Source organism: Thunnus albacares, chromosome 18 (genome assembly GCF_914725855.1).
Source record: "Thunnus albacares chromosome 18, fThuAlb1.1, whole genome shotgun sequence".
Taxonomy (NCBI): Eukaryota; Metazoa; Chordata; class Actinopteri; order Scombriformes; family Scombridae; genus Thunnus; species Thunnus albacares.
The window spans coordinates 8,503,058-8,522,624 of NC_058123.1; the positions used below are offsets into that span (position 1 = coordinate 8,503,058).

The 19,567-nt window shown below is 39.3% G+C and overlaps 3 protein-coding genes across 4 annotated transcripts; 2 read left to right on the forward strand and 1 right to left on the reverse strand.

The window, feature by feature from the left end:
* The first annotated feature begins 251 nt into the window (after positions 1-251).
* On the forward strand, positions 252-7,183 carry hexb (hexosaminidase B (beta polypeptide)). Of its 2 annotated transcripts, none has more exons than XM_044333267.1 (14): positions 252-607; positions 725-876; positions 1,449-1,514; positions 2,435-2,481; positions 2,614-2,724; positions 2,813-2,914; positions 3,471-3,603; positions 3,747-3,927; positions 4,014-4,100; positions 4,225-4,297; positions 5,006-5,180; positions 6,455-6,545; positions 6,651-6,755; positions 6,855-7,183. In XM_044333267.1, exons 1-14 carry the CDS (start codon positions 333-335, stop codon positions 6,916-6,918), a joined length of 1,662 nt encoding a protein of 553 aa, XP_044189202.1. In that variant the 5' UTR covers positions 252-332; the 3' UTR covers positions 6,919-7,183. The 2 variants fall into 2 exon arrangements, with proteins under 2 accessions (XP_044189202.1, XP_044189201.1); XM_044333266.1 differs by lacking the exon at positions 5,006-5,180 and adding an exon at positions 5,836-6,016.
* Positions 7,184-7,189: 6 nt separating this feature from the next.
* On the reverse strand, positions 7,190-15,016 carry gfm2 (GTP dependent ribosome recycling factor mitochondrial 2). Its single transcript, XM_044333264.1, has 20 exons — positions 14,563-15,016; positions 14,391-14,472; positions 13,423-13,468; positions 13,237-13,334; positions 13,001-13,126; positions 12,788-12,876; positions 12,588-12,676; positions 12,438-12,498; positions 11,681-11,866; positions 11,494-11,574; positions 11,224-11,372; positions 10,147-10,287; positions 9,936-10,035; positions 9,653-9,839; positions 9,474-9,550; positions 9,242-9,380; positions 8,959-9,144; positions 8,543-8,658; positions 7,652-7,834; positions 7,190-7,560 (listed from the first exon to the last, which is right to left on the reverse strand). The coding sequence occupies exons 1-20, from the start codon at positions 14,569-14,571 to the stop codon at positions 7,432-7,434; spliced, it is 2,274 nt and encodes a 757-aa protein (XP_044189199.1). The 5' UTR covers positions 14,572-15,016; the 3' UTR covers positions 7,190-7,431.
* A 296-nt stretch (positions 15,017-15,312) lies between these two features.
* On the forward strand, positions 15,313-18,824 carry nsa2 (NSA2 ribosome biogenesis homolog (S. cerevisiae)). Its single transcript, XM_044333268.1, has 6 exons — positions 15,313-15,472; positions 17,252-17,439; positions 17,537-17,687; positions 17,798-17,977; positions 18,098-18,290; positions 18,517-18,824. The coding sequence occupies exons 1-6, from the start codon at positions 15,470-15,472 to the stop codon at positions 18,582-18,584; spliced, it is 783 nt and encodes a 260-aa protein (XP_044189203.1). The 5' UTR covers positions 15,313-15,469; the 3' UTR covers positions 18,585-18,824.
* Positions 18,825-19,567: the final 743 nt, after the last annotated feature.

Here is a 19,567-nt window from a genome sequence, read left to right on the forward strand (position 1 = left end):
GGACGGGCTGAAATCCTATTTTTTAGGTAGTCTTTTAGGTAGTTTTTATTAAGGTTTTACATGGTGTGTCTTCAAATTGCAATTAGGAGAGAGTGCAGGACACTTTGCTTGATAATATAATGTATTATACAGATCATTTTTCATGCATATTTATGCATGTAATGTCCTGGGGACGGAAATTCGGCGGCCCAACAATAACAAACAGTAGAGGGCAGCAAATGCCATTGTAGCGTCTAGTTTGACTAATCGAAAGAAGAAGAAGAAGACTTTCACATGACACCCCGCTCACTCCTTATAATGCTGCTATCTGCTCACCAGGTCTTGTGACACAGATGTCTTCCATCAACATGACGGCTTCTCTGAAGTTTGCGGCGCTGTTGCTGGTCTTTTCCGCTTGCCGGGGGTTTCAGTACAACGACGTCGACATCGACGAAGAGGCTGAGCTCGCAGCTCAGCCTTCAAAATACGGTTCACTGTGGCCTCTTCCGCAGAAAGTGCAGATCTCAGAGGTTTCATTCAAGTTGACCAGCATCACCTTTAAAATAGTTGATGCCAAAGCCTCATCCGCTGGCCCGAGCTGTGGCCTCCTTCAGGACGCCTACAGGAGGTAAGGAGCTGGATTTCATTTAGTTTCTCTTTCTGTCTTTGTTATACGAAAACAACGCGCTGTGCTGCATTCAGGGACCGGCAGGATAAACAAGGTGTCACCTGTCTCAATCAACAGGTATTATGAGTATATGTTTGGAGGTGCTAAAAGGCAGGGGCCGAGCAAAAGATGGCGAGCAGGTCCATCTGAGGTGACAGAGCTGCAGGTGTGGATCACATCACCTGACGCTGAGTGTGACGGTTATCCCGGTCTGACTTCTGACGAGTCATGTGAGTGTCTTCACTTCCCTATTCTGAGTTGATCAATATTACTCTGGTACTTCTGCAGAAGTGGAAGATGCATGCTGTTATCTGCAGCAGACTAATTATAATGTTCATCTATTGCTATTTAAGGCTTTTTGCAGTGGTGAACAAAGCTCTCAGATCCTTTATTTAAGTAAAAGCAGAAACACTGTTGTCTAAAAATACTCAATTACAAGTAAAAGTCATGAATTGAAAATGTTACGTGAGTAAAAGTACAGAAGAAGAAGAGAAAGTACTCGTTATGCAGACTTATATTATTATAGTGTATAATATTGTTTGTTTCTATCACTAACAAATACATGTGAGGTAGATTGGGTAGATTAATAGTAAAAGTACTGTATCATTCTATATTATATATAAGTGTACACTTTATATAGCACCTTTTACACAAAGTGCATAACACATTTTTTTTAAAGAAAATAAAAGAGCAACAATTTAAACAACAGTTAGAATATTTAAATATATTATATATTCTGTGCTATATAATAACCACCTGTTCAGCTGTGATGACATACGTGCACAACTGTTTGTGTCCACAGATGAACTGTCCGTGGATCAGCCGTATGCTGTACTGAAAGCACCAAAGGTCTGGGGAGCCCTGCACGGTAGGATATTTTTGCATGTTATTTCACAATATCAAAGCAAACTCTGCATTTGAGCTGCAACTAGCTATCATTTCCTTTATCAATTAATCTGTTGATAATGTTTCAAGAAATCCAGTTATCATTCGGTCTATTAGATATCCGAAAAATAAGGGAGGAAGGACCTTCACGATTAATCTGAAGCCCGAGATGATATCTTTTAAAATGCTTTTTTTTTCCTGTTCAACCAGTAGAACCCAAAGATACTCAATTTACAATGATATAAAACAGAGAATATAGTCTCACAATTAAGAAGCTGGAATTTTTACTTGATAATTGGCTTGAAGGAATAATTCAATATTTTGTCAAATATTTTGTCAAATATTCACTTTCTTGCTGAGAGTCAGATGAGAAGACTGATTCCACTTTCATGTCCGTACGGTAAATATGAAGCAGCCAGGAGACGTTTAGCTCCGCTTAGCTTAGCATTAAAAACTGGAAATGGGAAAACAACTAGCCTGTCTATGTCAAAAGGTAACAAAATCTACCTACCAGCACCTCTGAAGCTCTCTAATCAACATTTGATATCCTGTTTGTTAAACTGAAAAAAAGATATAAGATAGATAAGAATATTTACCAAAATGTCAAAATATTGTTTTAAATGATTATCAAAGTTACGATATGTGCTTTCAAAATTTATTTTGCTGGAAAAAAAGAATGAAATGAGTCTGATGTGATGTTGCACTTTGTTTTGAACTGCAGTGCAAAATCGCTGTCATGGCCTGTAACTGTGTGTGTTTATTATGTGGAACTTTGCCCACATATCAATTAGGTCATCATGACAACTTAATTGTATGGCATCATAAAAACATCCCAGATGCATCATCTCTCTGTACATGATTTTGCATTGCAAAATTATTTTCCATGTTTTTTTTTTTTTTTAGGTCTGGAAACTTTCAGCCAGTTGGTGTATGAAGATGAATATGGAGCCGTAAGTGAAGAGCAACATGATTGTGTTTAACTTTGTAATCATAATGAGGACATTTTCATGTGCTTAAGATTTAAAATGGGTCATCTGTATGTAAGCTAGGTTTTTAACCTGAGCTGATTTGTGTCTTTTCAGAAAAGCATCAATTCAACCACAGTCAGCGACTTCCCCAGATTTGCACATAGAGGCATCTTACTGGACAGCTCTCGGCACTTCTTGCCCATTAAAGTCATCTTGGCTAATCTGGTACGTTAGTAAGACCTTCTTATTTTGTTCTCTCATTTTTAATTTAATTTACCTTTTTTAATATTTTTTACTTGCTTCATTCATACAGGAAACGATGGCAATGAACAAGTTCAATGTTTTCCACTGGCACATCGTCGATGATCCATCCTTCCCTTATCTGAGCCGAACGTTCCCACAGCTGAGTCAGCAGGTGAGTAAGACTGGTTATTGGTGTTAAAGAGGACATAACAGCTCTCCTGCAACATCTTTGCATGATTTACAGAAAAAAAACTACTTATTTATCTTATACTGGCTCTTTATGCGTCCCCTCAGTTCAGCCTCTGTCTGAAACAGGCCGTTTTAGCGCCTGTTTCTTTAAGGGCCCCCTCCCAATGAGCCCAGATGAGGCTACATAAACAAACAGTAATGGCAGGATTTTACTTCTTTTTCTCATTCTGAACTCAAAATGGAAACTTCTCAAATACATCTGTACATATTTCAGCCCAAATCCAGTCCGAAATATGCAAGTGGACACACCGACAGCCTTTTAGAGATCATTTTTACATGGGTTCACCTCAAGTTTTGGAACTTTGACCATGTTTAACATAGACATCCGACATTATAACAGTATATAAATGACAGAAAAATCACAAAAAGCATGTGATGATCCCTTTTTTAAATCTCAGAAAAGACAATTAGTTTTTCATAAGAGGACATTGTATTTGTCACAGTCCATCAGACGAGCGTGTTCATTCAACTGTTCACAGGGAGCTTACCATCCATACACACACGTGTATACACCTGCTGACGTGAAGATGGTTATTGAGTTTGCTCGTCTGAGAGGCATTCGGGTCATCCCAGAGTTCGACACTCCAGGACACACACAGTCTTGGGGCAAAGGTGAGTTTTATAAAATGTAGATGGAGAGAAATGTTTTATTCTTCTAAAATTAGATTTGGAATCATTCAGCAATTTTATGTTTGATATAATAATAATAATAAAGCATGAAAATTGAACATCTACTCGACTTGTTTGCCTCTCAGGCCAGGCAGATCTGCTCACACCCTGTTACTCTGGCTCCACGCCTTCTGGCACCTTCGGACCCGTCAACCCCATTCTGAACACCACGTATGACTTCATGAAGCAGTTCTTCAAGGAGATCAGCGCCGTGTTCCCTGATGCCTACGTTCATCTGGGAGGTGACGAGGTGGACTTCACCTGCTGGTGAGACTGTGTGCACAATGTCAAAATCTTCTCCTTTAGTATTAAAGATTAGACAGTAGTTAATATTGTCTGCTGTGTTTGTTCAGGAAATCCAACCCAGACATTCAGAGGTTCATGGAACAGCACGGCTTTGAACAAGACTACAGCAAACTGGAATCGTTCTATATCCAAAGGTGTGTTGCTCATTTAGATACAAGTGTGCTGCTTGTTCAACATTACACTCATCAAGTTCAATACCTTAATTAAAAGAGAAGGAAGTTGATTTTCTTTTTCACCTTTTTTTTTCTGATCTGATAGACTCTTGGATATCGTCACCACTACCAAGAAGGGCTACATGATCTGGCAGGAGGTCTTTGACAATGGTGTTAAGGTAACTGAGGAGAAATGGCGTGTAATGCTAAACTCATGAAGTTATTTCCATATTACAGTTAAGAATAAAGGATTTTTATAGGCTAACTAGACCAAGATGTCAAAATGTGAGTATTTGAGTATGTGAGTACTTTATCACAATTTATAGGTCATGTCTATACATTTTAAGATGATGCCATGGTTTTGATTTTTGTTTCAGTTGTTTTAAGATTTATTTAAATAATTTTTGTTTTTTTTATCCTGTTAAAGGAATAGTTCGACATTTTGGAAAATAAGCTTATTTGCTTTCTCGCTGAAAGTTAGATGAAAAGATTGATACCACTCCTGTCTGTACACTATAAACTTGAAGGTAGCATCAGCAGGTGCTTAGTTTAGCGTAGCTTAGCACAAAGACTGGAAACGGGGGGGAGACGGCTAGCCTCATTCTGTCCAACTTGCCTACCAGGACCTCCAAAGGTTTAGCATTAACTTGTTAGGTCTTGCTTGTTTAATCTAAACAAAAACTATGAAAGACACATTGTGTACTTTCCAGTCTGTATGCTAACTTAAGCTAACCAGCTGGTAGCGGTAGCTTCTTATTTACCGCAGACATGAGACGGATATCAATCTTCTCATTTAACTCTCGGTAAGAAAGCAAATAAGCATGTTTCCCAAAATGTCAAACTCGTGTTATATCTAAGTACATTAGCTTGGCTTGTAACTATTCCAGCTAAAGTCAGACACAGTAGTGCATGTGTGGATCGGCAGCGAGACTAATGAGGAGATGCGCAAGGTGACGGCAGCAGGATACACCACCATCCTCTCCGCCCCATGGTACCTAGATTACATTAGCTACGCACAGGACTGGCAGAAGTACTACAAGGTTGAGCCGCTCAACTTCGACGGTCAGTTTTCATAAAAAAATAATGTCTTATTCTAAATCACATCATTTGGTATGGGAAAACTTTTTATCTTGCACAATTTGTTGAGGCAAAAAAAAACAATACAGGATTTTGTTCAACAGGCTTACGCTTGAAAAGTGCACAGTTGTGACAAGGCAAGAGAGTCAGCATCAGAAATGAACATGGGGCAGAGTGGTTGGTGGTTTCAGATGTGTTTTTTTTTTTTTTTTTTTTTCTTGGGTTGATGTAATTCACCACTGTGGAGGATCAATCCTGGTGTATTTGGGGAAAATAAAAAAGAAACAATTAAATTCTCAATTTCAAATGAGAAATAAATTAATTACAAAATAATGTCACATGGAAAAACATTGCACACAGCAAGAATGTCTTGGGTTCAAATCCAACAGCAAATACGTCAGAGTTGGTCCTCCATACACCTGGACCTAGTCGGACTGAACCTTGTTTTGGTTTGTTTGTTTGTTTGTTTCAAATTTCTTTAGGAAAGTCACTGTGCAGATCATGTGACATGATGTTGAGCACATAATAATAAGGGATATACACAGTAGGCAGAAACTTCTGCTCTGACATTTTTGACTTCGGTCTTCCCCCGTTTTTCTTTTTAATCTTGCTGAGACATGTATGTATGTGTGCTGTGTAGCTGAAACCAGACACACTTATCCACGTCTGGAAAGGAAACCAGCAGCAATACCAGAATGAGATGGCAAATGTTACAGCATCAGGGTACCAGACCCTGCTGTCCACTCCCTGGTACCTGAACCGTATCTCCTACGGCCAGGACTGGCAGGGACATTACAAGGCCGACCCGCAGGATTTCAAGGGTTTGTGTCTGCATTATTGATTTGTTTGCTCTGCGAGAAAACAGGTTTGTTTTTTTGTTTTTTTGCTGACTCATTTTTAGTGGTCATTTGTTATCCAACATTGTCTCATTTCTTCTTTTTGGGACTTTGCCTCACTCATATCATTGTTTTATTGCTGTGTTGTTGGCCTGACTCAGATTTTATTACCTTCCTTTTGGACTCTTGACATAGATATGAAATATCACGGTCACTCCTGTGCAAATATGTGTAAGCCTGTTGAATGAAAAAAACGGAAAATATCTAAATATTTCATTATTAGAGGGGAGAAAAAATCACTGTATAATTGCAATTCAGTTAAATTAAACATTTTCTTTTTATCACTGCAGTCCAGTGGAGTTAAGATACACTGGATGTTGCTTGTTCTTCTTTATCTCATCATATAATCATTTTTTAAAACAGGAACTGAAGAACAGAAGAAGCTTGTGATTGGCGGAGAGGCCTGTTTGTGGGGAGAGTATGTGGACGCCACCAACCTGACACCCAGACTTTGGTAAGACTCATGTGATTCTAATATAAACTCTTATCAGAAAATTAGTGTATTTTGAACCTTGACACATCACATGATGGATTTTTCCTTGTCTTCTGTCATTCCCAGGCCTCGTGCCAGTGCTGTGGCAGAGCGGCTATGGAGCGCCAAGGATGTGACGGACATCAGTGACGCCTACAACAGACTGTCCATGCACCGCTGTCGTATGGTCGAGTAAGTATCTAAAGTTATTAATTTGCATCTACATCAATGCTAGTCTGCATAGATCCAACGTATCTACATCATAATAACATATTTCTTTTCTTATCTAAGGCGTGGGATCCCAGCTGAGCCCTTGTTTTCCAGCTACTGTCCCCGTGAGTACAAGGGTTTCTGAGAACACTCGTCATCCGCTGCAGAGAAAGGGAACCAAACGCATACACTATCAACTCCATGCTTGTATTTTAAACAGATATCAAATGAACTGCCTTTGTAGTGATATCACCGTACTGTGCATGTGCCCTGAGACACATCATCCTTTTTAAATCTACTCTACAGAACTCTCGATGACATCAAATGCCATAAAAACCGTGAATCAATGAATGCACTCTTTTTTAAATGTTTATATAAGTGATTGTGAATAAAAAAATGTAAAAATTTTATCAAAGTCTGGTGTTTTGATATTCAAAAAAAACAGATGAAATAATTTATTTTGCATCCAACCAATAACATGGTACATTATCTGTATTGTCATCTGTGTCCTGCAGTAGATATTCACACTATAAATTACAGTTTAATCAGATTACTTATCAATAGTCTGTAAAAGTCTGTTTGGCTAAAAGCCATGCCTCTGTCTCAGAAGGCCATTAGTCCCATTGCTGAACAGTTGCACAGTGTTGAGAACAAGGGATCACAGTAGACCAGACATTCTTTTGAGGAGGGTGTTTTGGTCCTGTGGGTTCATGGCCTCATAGGTGTCCAGCTCCAGGGAGAAGGTGGCGTTGCCGGATGTCAGTGTTCGCAGGATGGTGGAGTAACCCTTTTGAATAATAGATAATTTTCAGGGTGATGCATAACACCGAAAGCAACAGCAGACAAAACGTTTCGTTCAGATGTTATCTTCAACTCACCATCATCTCAGCCAGCGGCACAGTTGCAAGCAGCACCTTGTTGTCATGACGACTCTGGATGTCTCTGACCGTTCCTCGTCTTTGGGCCAAGTCCCCCAGCACAGAGCCGAGGTGTTCCTCTCCGACTGTCACCTCCATTGACATCACAGGCTCCAGGACCTGCCCTCCTCCTAGCCTCAGGGCCTGTGTCAGGCAGTAACAGAAGTGTGACTTATCTATTATTTTTCTTATTGTCAGCAAATCTCACACGCAGAACCAAACCAACGATGAAGTGATCCAACTGATAAGTGTGTGTTTTGTCCAAAGCTTGATAAATCTTATTCCTCTCTGCCGTAGACCTCCGTTGTTCAAAAACGTGAATAGGAGTTTGGGCAGATTAGTTTGTTTAGAAACGGCTCCAAAGACTAATAACAGCGATCACGTTTTCAGTCTCCGGGGAGTAGTTCTGTGTAAGGCAGATGCCATTGAATATGCGCGGGAAGGTGGTTAAGTTTCCAGCGCATCCCTAGCTTGTTGTGCTACATATCACAGTCTCTTGACTTTTAAGTTCTTTATAATGTGCAGTGGCGTTTGCTGCTCCTCTGGAGACTGAAAATGGGATCTCAGTCTTGGAGCACTTTCTAAAGATGACCAAACTCTTCAGGGCCAAGGAACATGTCACCCAGTGCAGCGGTTTTTGGCGCTTATTGATGTAGCTTTAATAGTTTTTGGACAACAACAGAGGTCTACGGCACAGAGGAATAAGATATGTCAGGCACAATATTTATAAATAGAATCAATTCATTGTTGGTTTGACTCTGCACATGAGATTTGCTGACAATCACCAGCCATACTGTATCCTTTAATAACCCTGTAGTTTCCAGTAAAGGCATTGAACTCATGATGGTTTACCTTCAGCATGCAACGAGACACGCAGGCGGACACCATGGCTGGAGATGTTCCTGATTCCATGTTGACACTTTGAATCAGTGTAGATACACCCTGCACAGGGTAGCCTAGCAACGGACCTAAAGGTGGAAGCAAGTATAAAAATGAACCCTGTTACTTCTTCAATAATACAATCTGGCAATACATGAAGGGCGGGATAGGTTTTAGACCCTGAAAACCTGTTTTCTACTATACATAATTGTCTGCCAGAATAGTTTTGATTATTTGAAGAGGTCAAAACTCCAGCAACACTTTAGAAACTTGAATTGTGATTGTTGTTAATTTAGTCATCCATGTCATTTCATGTCGGAGAGAAATACTTTGCTTTGGGTTTTCAGGGACTTTACAAAAGAGAAGGAATGAGTTTCCTTCAATGTTACCTTGGAGATATGAGCTGTGCACTCCATTCTCTACTGCCTCTTTCACTTCTGTTGATAACTGCCCATCAACTTCCTCTGTGAATGCTAATTCACATGAACCACTCGTAGAGAAGACCTTAAGAGGTCTGACGGCCAGCTCCACTGTCACAACATGTCTTCTGTCCCCAACTGTCCGATCCAACGTATCTACATCATAAGTAAAGCAGGAAAATCCAATTACAGTATGGAGTTAACAATAATTATCTCTCCCCTCACCCATAACCTAATGTGCAGACTGTTTTACCTGTAGTAGAGACCTCATGGAGAATAGTCTCCCTATAAGCCACCTGTAGTGGTCCAAGGTGAGTCTCAATGCCATACTCTCTTCTGATCCGATCATGGATGATCTCAATGTGCAACTCTCCCATCCCACACAAAATGGTCTGAGGGCGGATATGCAGAAAGACATTTAGTTGACTCATTGTGACATATGCTCTGACTAAAGAAAGTCCCAGCTAATCCAATGATGGTATTACCTGCCCAGAATCGGGGTCAACCCTGACTTTAAGGCTGGGGTCTTCTCTCTGGAGGCAGTTCAGTGCATTCTCAAGGTCTTTCAGGAAGAAAAAATAGCATGTGTGAGTGACTACAAGGTTGCTGAAGCATAGTTAAGCTCTAACGCATGAGTAACAAAGCTATAATCACTGTCACTGACCAGCCTGTTTGGCCATGGTGGGCGGTTCTATGGTGCAGAAGAAGACAGGATCGGGGACCTCCACCCCTGAAAGGACCACGCTAGCATGTTCCCCGCGTTTCTTTCCCGTCCCGCCGTCATTTTGGGCTCGACGGGCTGCAGCTGCTGCCGAAGCTTTGGATGACACAATGGTGTCCCCTGTTACGGTCTTAAAAGTGGAAAACATACAACGTAAATAACCTTTCAATAGGGAAAGTCTTCAAAATAGCAAATAAGGAATAAGCCGTATGATGGTGTAAAGTACCTGCTTGAGTCCAACAGTCAGAGCGATGTTTCCCGCTGTCATCGAGGGGATTTCTACATGTTGATCAGCAAACGGCACCAGCAGCCTGCTCATCCTCTCACTAGACAACATGGCCAAAAAGTAATTAAAGTTCTGACATATCATAATACTGATTCTGACCAAAACTGATTAGCACGATGGGAATATACTGCTGGAGGTCAGGGGAACATACGTGTTGTTCCTGTTGATGTTATGGACGGCTGTCTGTGGTTTCAGAGTACCAGAGTAGATCCTAAGAAAAACCAGAGGACCACGCTGCTTGTCATGGAGAACCTTGAAGGCCAGAGCACATAAGTCGTCCTTGTACCACCGTCTGCAGGATGAAGAATGATGAACAGAGCTTAAAGGGTTGAAGCAGACAGTAAGACAGCAGTGATCAAACATATATAGGAACATATTTTCAATAGTGCAGCAAAGTTCCTTGAGGTAGATGAACTTAAAGGACAATTCCAGCATGATATGATTACATTTTTATACATTTTCCATCCTTATAACATTAATTTGTGAGCAACTTTTTTGCACCACAGTAGAAGACATTTGTAAATCAGTTTTGCAGAACTCAGGATCATTCATACCCCTTATATTTCAAGTGACGAGGCAAAGAAACTACTCCACAGACCTTAAATTCAGTCAGAATAGATGAAAAGCCTGCAGCCAAATTTAATAAAGTTGTATTAAAGATCACTAACTCCAACCTATAGAATTTTACAGCCATAATGTAAATATTCAAAAACACAAATGCACAAATACAATAACTGATAATCTCTGTGGTTGATCAGGCAAATTAGGCTAAATAGCCTATAAACAATAAACTGTAACATAGCAAATCAAAAATGAATGAATAATCAATTAACTAAAAATAAGTTTTACAGACAATAAACCTTTGTGAGTAGGATAAATCATCCTTAGTTGAACACATGTGATTATACGTGTCCGTCAAAGACACTTTGAGCAGACATCCTGCTCTTTTTATCATTTAGTTATGACTTGACATAGTTGTCAGATCACACACTCCAACGAATGCTGTTGCCTAGCAACATAAAATGTTTAGATATAAACCGTGTGGAAATAAATGCATTTCATATATAGGTCAATTTTACCCCGTGGCGGTTCTAGTGTTAAAACTAATCGTTTAGTATTGGAATGCAGAACCAGGACTAAAATTTCAATCATGTTGGACTTGTCCTTTAACTCCATGTCATAACAACTCTGGTATGAGTCAGTAAGAGGTTATAAAGAGTTCACTCACACCAGGTCATGATGCCTCTCGTTGGGGGCGGGCAGGTAGGCAGTGATGGCATCTAAGAGAGGCTGAACACCTTTGTTTCTCAAAGAGCTCCCACAGAGTACCGGGACACCTTTACGGGCCAGAGTCAGCCGCCGCACAGCCTCCTGGAGCTGAAGACGCATTCAACACTGTTTAGTCTGCATTCACAACTGTGCTACTTTATAGGTTTTTTATATATATATATATATATATATATATATATATATATATATATATGTGTGTGAGACTTACTTTGATGGAAGGAACAGCATCAAAATTCTCACTAAAATCAGTCAGCAACAGTTCAGCAAACTCATCATCCAGATCAGCAACCTGTGATTGAGAAGAGAAATATAAACTTTGTAACATCCCAACACTACTAGACATGCTATGTATAAATATTTCTGACTCTGTTGAAATGTTATGACCGGTTATTTACCTGCTCAATTAAAGCTGTCCTGGCCTCACTGACCTCCTGCAGGAGTTCTGGTTCATCCGACTGGTCGAGATGTTTGATTTCAAACACGCGCCCATCATCACCTGCAGATCTGAGCTTCCACATCAGCTTCTGGTTTGTTAACAAGTCGACCACACCGGTGAAGTTCTTGCCACTGCCGACGGGAATCTATGAAACAGGTTGTTTTTTACATGGTGACACACTTTTATTACCTTCTTTGTATAGTTTGCTTTTCAATTGAATTATTACAAATTATACTATAAAATTAATTTAGACTTTTTTTTAATAACTTGTTATAAACCATTCATCAGTGATCTAATCATCACAGCTTTATCTACCTGTATTCTTTTCTATTTAAATTCTACCTCAGTACTAATTTCAGTTAGAGCTGCAGCAAATGATTATTTTTGATTAATCTGCCAATTATTTTCTTGATTGTTTTCTCTATAAAATGTCAAAAAAATAGGGAAAAATGATTGTTCATCATGTACGATACATACAAACTTCAAATCATGAGATTCGAGGAGCTACAACCAATTTTTTGCATTTTTGCTTAAAAAAAATCCTATTCAACAGTCAAAATAGTTGCTTATTAATGATCTGTCAATCGACTAAATGATCAGTTGACTAACTGCTGCATCTCTAATGTCAGTCATTACAAAGTAATATCTTCAATGGCGTGTAAAAGTTACCTTTCAGAGTCAACCAGTTTTTTCATGTTCTTTTTCTAAAGGCCTACCTGGAGGAGAACTGGATTGGCTTTCAACTTCTGTCTTATGCTCTCAATGGAAAAACTTAAGCTGAGAGAAAAAAAAAAAGACAGTTTTCAGTTGAATATTTAAAAAAAAAAAAAAGTAATAAAACACTTGTATGAGTTGGAGTCACTCACTTCGCTGCAGGCTTATCCATCTTATTCAGGAAACAAACACAGGGAACGTGGTGCTTCTCGGCTTGTCTCCACACGGTCAGAGTCTGAGCCTGTTGGTGTTACCAAGGCGACAGAGGCGACTGTGTTCAGAGGGCACCGAATTATATAACAAAGTACGTTTTTAAATGAAGAAAGAAGAAGTTTGAAAGCTGTGGTCTGACCTCAACGCCAGCAGAGGCATCAAACACCGCGACAGCCCCGTCGAGAACACGAAGGGCCCGCTCCACCTCGAGAGTGAAGTCAACATGACCTGTAACCACACACGCACGCACGCACACACACACAGACACACACACACACAGTATATGAGTAGCTGCTTCTTCTCCTTTCCATTGCGTTGTTTTATTCTCACATTTTTGTCAGAATATTTCTACCTGGTGTGTCTATAAGGTTTATTCTATGGCTTTTCCAATCAAAGGTGACTGCTGCTGACTGTATGGTGATGCCGCGCTCCCTCTCCTGAGCCATAAAGTCTGTGACTGTATCTCCGTCGTCCACATCTGGAAGCGACAGAGTGACAGAAATAAACTGAGAGACAGAAAAGAACCAGTAATCCATGCGTAATTAAGAAGTAACAATGTCCACATCTTGTCTTCACCGTCGTACACACCTCCTAGTGCTCTCGTATAGCCAGAGTAATAAAGCATCCTCTCTGTGGTTGTCGTCTTCCCTGCGTCGATGTGGGCCATGATGCCGATGTTTCGGATCCTGCAGATACAGTGTGCAAGTTAATATGAATCCTAGAATGAATGTTCAGAGCATTTGAAAGACACTACTGCAGAATGTAATCACTTACTTGGATATATCAGGGTTGACCACAGCCCGCAATGATTTGACATCATCTGTGAAAGTGAACATGGAGCACAATAATTATGATATGATTGAATCACTGATACGTTTCTATTACTGACTATATTATCCATCATCTTACTGATTAAAGGATTAAATATTTAGTCATTAGAATGTCAAAGATAATGACTACTGTACTAGTTACAAGAGCCCAAAGTGGAGTTTTAAAACTTAATTTCAAATTTAGTTTCAAGTTTAATTTTTGAGTTTCAAATTTCATTTTTGACCTTGGAAACAGCAGTCGACAAAACTAATTCCATTAAATGGCTGTTCTGGAGCTTTCAGTCATCTCATATGATCTTCATTAGCAAACAGACTTATGATCACTTATTTGATCTTCTTCAGATAAGCACTCAGAAAAAAATTAAAATTTTTCTACATTCCCACCAAAACAGGGCAAACGCCATCTGCTGATGAAGATAATGTGATATGATCAAGAGCTCAGCTACTAAATGGACCCTCAGGTGGTGAGATTGTTTGATCAACAAAATATGATTTATAATGATGGCAAAACCCCACAAATATCTGTAATCATTTATAGCATACAGCATTTATACTTGATGAATGATTGAATCCAATAATTGATTACCAATATTGGGAATCAGCACATTTCCTGTTGCTTGAATAATCAATTAATCAACTAATTAAAGCCTGTGGTGTGTGTATGTGCTATGTGCTGTGATCTACAATCACCAAGCACTTTATTAGGAACACCTGTGCAATCCACCACAACAGCTCTGCCATAAATCCTACTTCTACAAAGCTTATACATTTTCAATTTTTGTTGACATTGTCAGAAAGGTGATAATTCTACTTTATGTTTATTATTGACACCACCACCTCACTCTAACAATGTCAACAAAAACTGGAAAATGTATAAAGTTATTTTGATTTTTTTGGATAAAAACAACAAACCTGGAAGAAAGCTGTAAGACCTTTTTACATGACAGCTCACTCTCCATCTGCAGCACTGCAGCCCAGCAGTTAAATACCTTCCCTGTGAAAGACAGTGAACGTGTTCTGGAGTCAGCACGATATTAACATAATTTATCAGTGACACTACATAGTTTGGCAAATTATATCTTACCCAAATCATCCTGCTAAGTGTCCTACTGGCTCAACACGCATATATTAATGTCTGCTCGTCCTCCAGGCTTGTTCCACACAATCAGACAAAGCTTCAGGTGAGCCATAGTGGTGCAAAACGAGTCGGAGTGAAAAGCGTGGACACCAGCAGATCAAGACTTAATTTAACTCAAACTTAAAGCCTTTATGAACATTATAGTGTCCTATAAAGCAGCTTCAGTTTTCACCACTGTCAAAAGTCACGCCTTCACGAGGTACAGCTCCAAAATACATCCCTAGGAACAAGCGTGTGAGGCTTATAGTTCCGAGCATAAACACAAAAGAGGTTCCGTCGACATTTACGATGGTAAAATTGTTTGTTACCTATGTATAAAGTTCAGCAGCACTTATTTACTCAATTCTGATAGATAATGTTATAATGGGAGCCGTAATCGCGGTAAGCTTCTCATTAAAGCGCCAAAGCCGTTCATTTTTTTTCTTTAAATGAACAGCTTTATTGACACAAGTGTAGTTTACAGCACCTTCAGTGTACTATCATAAACAGTATAAACGTTGTAATAAAATATAAATAAATGGCTAAATAAATGTCTTGTAAAGCTTACGGTGGTTGCATTAATTTATATGAAATTTACCATATAGAATCAATAAGTTTACAATTAACTCAATGTTGTATTTATCATGTTCCAAATATTACAACCATAACACAACATAAATCGAAGCCGGTCATGTTAGACCGACGGACAAACGCTGTACGTCAGAATGACGTATTTCCTCTAAGTATCGGCCTCGGGAAAACAACATCTAAACGACCCGAGCCTCAAGAAAAAAACATCAAATATCCTGCGTCTGTACCAACTGTTACCACCATCGACGTATTTATTGTAACATTTAACTCTTGAAACACCAAAATGGTAAGAATACAACCTTTTTAATGTTGTTATTTGACTTTTATCGAGCAGTTTAACTTGTTAGCATACTGTGCTAGCATTAGCTTCAGCTCACATGTGGCGGCGTGACGTGCGGCTCTGCGCTGGTGTTGTGAATAAAAAGTGTTTATATTGAAACTATTTGACCTTCCTTGTAAGCGAGGCAATTGAAATAATAGGCGTATGAACGTGAAAGTTTGACTTTTGTGAAAGTTTAGCTAACTTGTTGTTTACTGTCCATATGGCGTGTTCCTCTGCGGGGGTCTGAACCTAAGTTAGTTAAATGTCATGAAAACATCGTCAAAGTATTTAATTAAAAGCGTGAATATGTATTACATTTAGTCTAGTGTTGATCTGACTGATATGTTCCTGTTATACAATTAAGGAATTATGAGTCTCTAAATTTTGACTGAAATTAGGAACTTTAAACCAACTTGATCGACATGTGGGAGTCGCTGAATTGTTTTTGTTCGTGTTATTGGCATTTGACATGTTTGACAGTCAACCAGACCGGAGTGGAGACTGAATTGTTTATACTCGTAATGCATTTCGGTTGTTAATATATTTTCCACACGAATAAACTATGGATAGATAGATTTAGGGCTGCAATGAGAAATTATTTTAATCATCAATTAATCTGCCGATATGTTTATGTGATCAATCGTATTTAATTGTTTAGTCTGTCAAAACGTTGTGGGGGAAAAGATGCCCATCACAAGTGACGTCTTCAAATTGCTTCATTGTCCAAACAGTTTCAAACTGGAAGGTATACAATTTTAGAGCTGCACCAATTAGGCGATTAATCGATTAGTTGCCAACTATTGAACTGATCGCCAATTATTTTGATAATTGATTAATCTTTTATTAGATATAAATGTGAATATTTTCTGGTTTCTTTAGTCTTCTATGACAGTAACATAAATATCTTTTGGGTTGTGGACTGTTAGTCGGGACAAAACAAGACATTCAAGGTTGTCTTTGATGATCGAGCTTTTTCACCCTTCTCACCATTTTCTGACATTTTATGGACCAAACAACTAATCGATTAATTGAAAAACTAATTAACCGATCAATCATTAATGAAAATAAGCAGCCCCAATTGTACGAAACATTTTAAGGCCACTGAAGGAGCCCTGTTTGTCACATTGGATTGGTTTAACACTTATAAACACTAAAAATATAGGCTAAAACTTGCAAATACAGTCTGATTTATTGGCAGTTTCTCAAACTTCTGTTGTTAAGCAGTTAAGTGTTGGGTCATATTGCTCCCCACTGCAGCTTAGCCAATAAATCAGCTTTTATTAGCTTATTGCAGCCATATCTGTATCGGTGTATATATGTTGGCAAATAAGTAAAAAATGAATTTCAGCAGAGAAATGTCAAAGATATTTTTGAGAGTTTATAAAATATAGATGGTTTATCTACCAGAAAGCGCTGCACTAACTATAAAATGTCCAACTCAGAGACAAAAGCATTGTTAATTTTGCATATAACCTGCTTGTGACTCCACTGGATCAAGGAAGTATTGGTCACGCAATATAATTTTCACAACATCTACAAATATTCTGTATGCAACTGTACATATTTAATATTGAAAAAAATGTGTAGTCTACTGTTCTTAGTGGTTTGTGCTTTGGAATTGAAGTTGGAGTTGATGTTTTTTGGAATTGAAGCTGTAGATTTATGCACCAAACCAAATCTGTGCATTTATTATACTTTGTCTTCCAGTTGAATGTAATCGCCTGCTTGTTTTTTCCTTTGTAGCCCCAGAACGAGCATATCGAGTTGCACCGCAAGCGTCACGGCTACCGCCTGGACCACCATGAAAAGAAAAGGAAGAAGGAAAGCCGTGAGGCACACGAGCGGTCCCACAAAGCCAGGAAGATGATCGGTTTGAAGGCCAAACTGTACCACAAACAGAGACACGCCGAGAAGATCCAGATGAAGAAGACGTGAGTATGAAGGGAGGCAGGAAAACTCAAGACAATGCTTGTTTTTGCTAGCTATGCCTGACGAACAACCCAAAAATTCTGACTCGTATCTTCGCAGCATCAAAATGCACGAACAGAGGAAGACGAAGCAGAAGAACGATGACAAGACCCCAGAGGGAGCAGTGCCAGCCTACCTGTTGGACAGAGAGGGGCAGTCTCGTGCTAAAGTCCTCTCCAACATGATCAAACAGAAGAGGAAAGAGAAGGCTGTAAGTATCAGCTGACATGGTTGTTTAGCCTGAAGATTTCCTGTTTTTGTTTATTTTGCGGTAGTGATATAGAAGTGAGGAAATAACGTTGTTGGTTATGTCTCCTGTAGGGAAAGTGGGAAGTGCCCCTGCCAAAGGTTCGTGCCCAGGGAGAAACAGAAGTGCTTAAAGTCATCAGAACCGGAAAGAGACAAAAGAAGGCCTGGAAGAGAATGGTCACCAAAGTTTGCTTCGTCGGCGACGGCTTCACCCGTAAACCTCCAAAATACGAGCGTTTCATCAGACCCATGGTAAGATTTTACACTTGAACTTACCTCTTTTTCATCAGGATTAACGTGAACTTGTGAACGTGCTTTACTGTAGTAAATAAACTAAATAACACGTTTTCTTTCTCCTCATTCTACTTTAAGGGCTTGCGTTTTAAGAAGGCTCACGTCACACATCCAGAGCTGAAGGCCACGTTCTGTCTCCCCATCCTCGGAGTGAAGAAGAACCCTTCCTCGCCACTCTACACGTCTCTAGGAGTCATCACAAAAGGAACAGTCGTCGAGGTCAACGTCAGCGAGCTGGGCTTGGTTACACAAGGAGGAAAAGTCATCTGGGGTGAGTCATCAATTCTGTATAAATCTATATATTCAGTGTATTTAAATGCACTACAGTCATGTGTCTAATCCCTACTTTTGGGAATAATTCAGAATCATTCATCAGTGTGAACAAGAAACCCAACTTTCATTAAGCTTAAACAATAACCTGGTTCAAGGAATATGAATACAGATCCTAGCATGCTATGTGATAATCTTCTAACTAAAATATTTCTTTTATTCCTCAGGTAAATATGCCCAGGTGACAAATAACCCAGAGAACGACGGCTGCATCAATGCAGTTCTGCTGGTATAAGACTCTTGACTACAATACAGACTGTAACTTTTTTTTTTTTACACGAGGAAGTATTGATTCCAACAAAGAACACGAGGATGAGACAAGATGATGGGCTTCAAATCACGGTGCTGTCTGGAGGATTGCTGATTGCCGCACTCGGCAACAACGTTAGTAACGGAAGGACACTCAAAGGAAAGGAAACAAACGGGGTGATAACTGTGTCAAATTTGAAATGAATAAACCTGATGTGACACCAGATACGTTTATATTTGTCTTTTCCTTTTTTGCTCTTAAAGTTCTCTGTATTATGAAGAGATGGTTAGGAGGCTTCTCATGCAGCAGTTTGGAAGAAAAGTTCCTATTCTACACTGAAAACTAAAACACAACCAAATATCTTAATAGTTCATGGAGACATAAAGAATTTTTGTAAAACCCTGGATTCAGTGATCAGGAATAAGCTGCTCTGTAGAGTCTAAAAACACAACCAACACATCAAACATGACCCACGATTGACACTGAAGGAAAAGGACACTTAACAAAATGCTTAAGTGTTTACAGCCACACACCAGCACGTAAAATATGAACACTGAAATGGTGAAAAGGACAAAACTGCCATTAACAAAGCAAAAGGAAACATTGTTTACAGTGTAGACAAACATCAGACGCTAATGTAACCCTGCAGTAAACAAGACCACGTCTTTCGAGACTTCCCTTGTTGCATCGCCAAATATAGTAGTTATTGTTACCAGTACATGCGGGAAGTAAACACAAACATGATCACACAAGTGTGCCATGATTGTGATCACACTGAATAAAAATGACCAGCATGCCTTAGCTTTAATAGAGATCTAACAATCTGTCACAAGTGAGTTTTAACACATCTTGGGGACACTGAGCCAATGTAAATTATCTGATGTAATACTTGGGCAACATTGCATGTGAAAGTAAGGCTTCAACTAACCGTTATTATCGTTATCGAATTCATCTGTTGATTATTTTCT

What these genes read in the sequence shown, in the direction of transcription:
- gfm2 (XM_044333264.1), bottom strand. An exon ending in GGACAGCTTTAATTGAGCAG is followed by an intron (nt 11,575 to 11,680) that starts GTAAATAACCGG and finishes TCTCAATCACAG; the next exon opens with GTTGCTGATCTGGATGATGA. An exon ending in TGTCTCGTTGCATGCTGAAG is followed by an intron (nt 7,835 to 8,542) that starts GTAAACCATCAT and finishes TGCCTGACACAG; the next exon opens with GCCCTGAGGCTAGGAGGAGG.
- hexb (XM_044333266.1), top strand. Translation starts at nt 333, where the DNA reads ATGTCTTCCATCAACATGACGGCTTCTCTGAAGTTTGCGGCGCTGTTG. An exon ending in ATGAAGATGAATATGGAGCC is followed by an intron (nt 2,482 to 2,613) that starts GTAAGTGAAGAG and finishes GTGTCTTTTCAG; the next exon opens with AAAAGCATCAATTCAACCAC. An exon ending in GAATCGTTCTATATCCAAAG is followed by an intron (nt 4,101 to 4,224) that starts GTGTGTTGCTCA and finishes CTGATCTGATAG; the next exon opens with ACTCTTGGATATCGTCACCA.
- nsa2 (XM_044333268.1), top strand. An exon ending in AGAAGAGGAAAGAGAAGGCT is followed by an intron (nt 17,688 to 17,797) that starts GTAAGTATCAGC and finishes TGTCTCCTGTAG; the next exon opens with GGAAAGTGGGAAGTGCCCCT. An exon ending in AGCGTTTCATCAGACCCATG is followed by an intron (nt 17,978 to 18,097) that starts GTAAGATTTTAC and finishes TTCTACTTTAAG; the next exon opens with GGCTTGCGTTTTAAGAAGGC.